At 36.7% G+C, this 3,013-nt stretch overlaps 1 protein-coding gene across 1 annotated transcript in view; it reads left to right on the top strand.

Annotated features, from left to right (window-relative positions):
- The window catches only part of LOC107711643 (myosin light chain kinase family member 4-like), a 15,644-nt gene that overhangs the window by 6,225 nt on the left and 6,406 nt on the right, over window positions 1-3,013 (top strand). Inside the window, exons 4-6 of the mRNA XM_016516646.1 lie at window positions 1,530-1,735; window positions 1,818-1,923; window positions 2,266-2,359. Of these exons, the coding sequence (XP_016372132.1) occupies window positions 1,530-1,735; window positions 1,818-1,923; window positions 2,266-2,359 (406 nt within the window). The remainder of the gene's footprint in view (window positions 1-1,529; window positions 1,736-1,817; window positions 1,924-2,265; window positions 2,360-3,013) is intronic.

The raw sequence follows: 3,013 nt of genomic DNA, 5'->3' as shown, positions 1-3,013 counted from the left end.
GAAATGACTCGAAAAAAGATTCGTTCATTTTGCTGAACAAGACTCGAAGGTCCGAGTCGGTAAAATTATCCGAACTTCCAGCAAAGCCCGCGCTGACTGACGCGCTCTTTACAAATTCAAATGTTGCCGCTTCAAACGACAGGTTTTACGGCAGGATAATCGAACGCTCATTGGCTCTTGCCTGCATTCTTCACAGATTGCGACATGCCGTGTTTCTGGTGAGGTGTGTTTGAATAATGCGCGCGTGCCTTCACGAGTTCACGGAGTGGATCGGGAAAATTATCTGGATAATATTTTCAGCGATTAACAACATAAATTCTGCTCTGGATCACACAAACCTACTGTATTTCGCCAGAGAGGACTGCGGGTGCAACGCATCGTCATTTGGATTACTTTTGGTGCTGCTTTTGACATTTTTGCAATAAATAAATGATTGTAATGGCATCTGTCTGTCATGTTTTTCTTATACTGTACAGAAATGTTTAGGTTTATAGGTAGGAGTGGAATTAGCGACTACAAAAATATTTTGATGCTATATTGTTACTAAAATGGTTATTTTCCTGCGTATTTTGGTCATTTGCGTTTTATATCCTTTTATATTCGCTATAAAATGGGTAGGTTTAGGTTTGGGGGTAGGTTAAGGGGTCTAAAAATCTAAATTGCGTATTAATAAAATTATAAAAATGCATATTCACTGTAAAATGGGTAGGTTCAGGTTTGGGGGTAGGTTAAGGGGTCTAAAAATCTAAATCGCTTATTGATAAAATGATAAAAATGCATTGATATGAATATCTTGATATAAAAGATACGTAAATATTTTTACGTTTTTTAGCTAAAAATACGTAACGATTTGTACGTTTTAAACGTTGAAATACGTCTAAATTGTACGTTTTAGCATTAATAAAAACGTACAAAAGTGTACGTTTTGTGCTTGTAAATGTTACGTATTAATACCTACGTATAAACATGAGACCAGGCAGATATATTTTAAAATATCATATATTCCTGTAATGGCAAAGCTGAATTTTAGCAGCCATTTCTCCAGTCTTCAGTGTCACATGAACCTTCAGAAATCATTCTAATATACTTATCTGATGCTCAAGAAACATTTCGTATTATTACCAATGTTAAAAACAGTTGTGTTGCTTAATGTTGTAGAAACTGATCATTTTATTTTCATGATTCTCCAATGAATAGGAAGTTTAAAACAACAGCATTTATTTGAAATGGAAATCTTTTTTTTTTTTTTTGTCTCTGTCATATTTGATCAGTTGAATGTGTCCTTGTTGGAAAAAAACCCCCCAAATTCTTTAAAAATCGTACTCACCCCAAACTTTTGAAGGGTAATTTAATAGTGTAATTAAATAAAGAACAAATATACCACAATATACGTATTCCATTTAAAATGTTAAAACTTCAAAATATGATGAATTTATACAATGAATTATATTTTAAAATATAATAAGATACTAAGACAAGATATATTTTATATTTTATATCTCTCTCTTTTAATTTTTATGTTCATGTAGCTGTGAGGAGAATCTGGAAATAACTTTCAGCACTAAGAGGCATGTTACTGACGAGACTCTGACAGATGATCTTAAAAAAAGCCGAGTGGAGGAGGATAAGGAATTGAAGGAGGAAGAGGAGGCAGGACTTGAAGCTGCAGAGGCGGGACTAGAGAGACCAGAGGAGAGGAAAGATGCAGAGCCAGTAATTGACGAATATGTCATTGGTAAGAAAACAGTTGTAAAGTCTGAGAATAACTGTAATTATATTTCCCTTTTTGTAGTTAAATTTCCTAATCTTTTCCACAGATTCTTCCCCTCCTCCACCTGCACCATTTGAACACCGTCTAGTGACAACCAAAACCCACCAGATTACAAGTTACTACACTATCAATAAAGAGGAAGTTCTTGGAGGGTGCGTTATTATTTATATTGCATCATATTACATTAGATTTGTTTACGTCAAAGGAATTTTTAAAGCAGGATGCCTGTGATTGCTAAGCATTTTAAGAGCTTACAGGACACATGATACACAAGGGCATGAAAGTGACAGACAGGTGTGTGTGTGTGTGTGTGTGTGTGGGAAAGAAAGACGCTGAGAGAGTGAGACATGCGGAATATTTTTAGCCCTTAGTGAAAGTAAATACCGAGAGACAGGAGGAGATTACAGTTAATTTCCTTTGCGGTATTCAAAGGATGTGGGAATTTCAAGTTTTCAAATTTTGTGATTTAAATGAGTTTTTATTGATTTTAATAGAGGACGCTTTGGCATGGTGCACAAATGTGTAGAGAAATCTTCTGGCCTCGTATTAGCAGCCAAGATCATCAAAGCCAGGAGTCAGAAAGAGAAGGTAAATGCCTGAGTCCATGTTAAAGGGGTCATATGATGCGATTTCAAGTTTTCCTTTCTCTTTGGAGTGTTACAAGCTGTTCATGAATAGATAAGATCCCTAAAGTTGCAAAGACTAAAGTCTCAAACCCAAAGAGATATACTTTATAAAAGTTAAGACTGGTCCACGCCCTCCTAATATGGCTCGTTTAAACACGCCCCCACATGTCTACGTCACTGTGTGGGAAGATTTTTATAACGTGCCCAAATGTTCACGCAAAGAAAGAAGGTGCAACTTTATTGTTGCTGCCACCGCCACCGCCATGTTGTGAAGATGCTGTGTGTTTCATTGGGAAAGCGAAACTACTTTGTTTGGCCTTCCAAAAGAGGGACAGTATAAGTCATTATAATCCGTAATTATGTCCCCACTGGATGCTACAAATGTCTCGTTGATAATGTGTTTTAATGTTTTGTTTCTTGCTCCGACCTGACGGCATCATCACAATATGGTAAGGGGTGTAACATTTCCATCACACTGTAACGTAGTTCGTAGTCACGGGAAGAAGGAGGCGGGAACCGGCGAACATTTAAACAAACTTTAATAAAATAAACAAACACAAAATAGCGCGACAGCCCCTCGCGGACGACTGTCGCGCACAAACAAAACCAAAACACA

This window comes from Sinocyclocheilus rhinocerous, unplaced genomic scaffold (assembly GCF_001515625.1).
Source record: "Sinocyclocheilus rhinocerous isolate Xijiao unplaced genomic scaffold, SAMN03320098_v1.1 scaffold1169, whole genome shotgun sequence".
NCBI classification, from domain to species: Eukaryota; Metazoa; Chordata; class Actinopteri; order Cypriniformes; family Cyprinidae; genus Sinocyclocheilus; species Sinocyclocheilus rhinocerous.
Note: the sequence above shows the minus strand (reverse complement) of the source record. Positions and strands in the feature narration are given on the sequence as shown.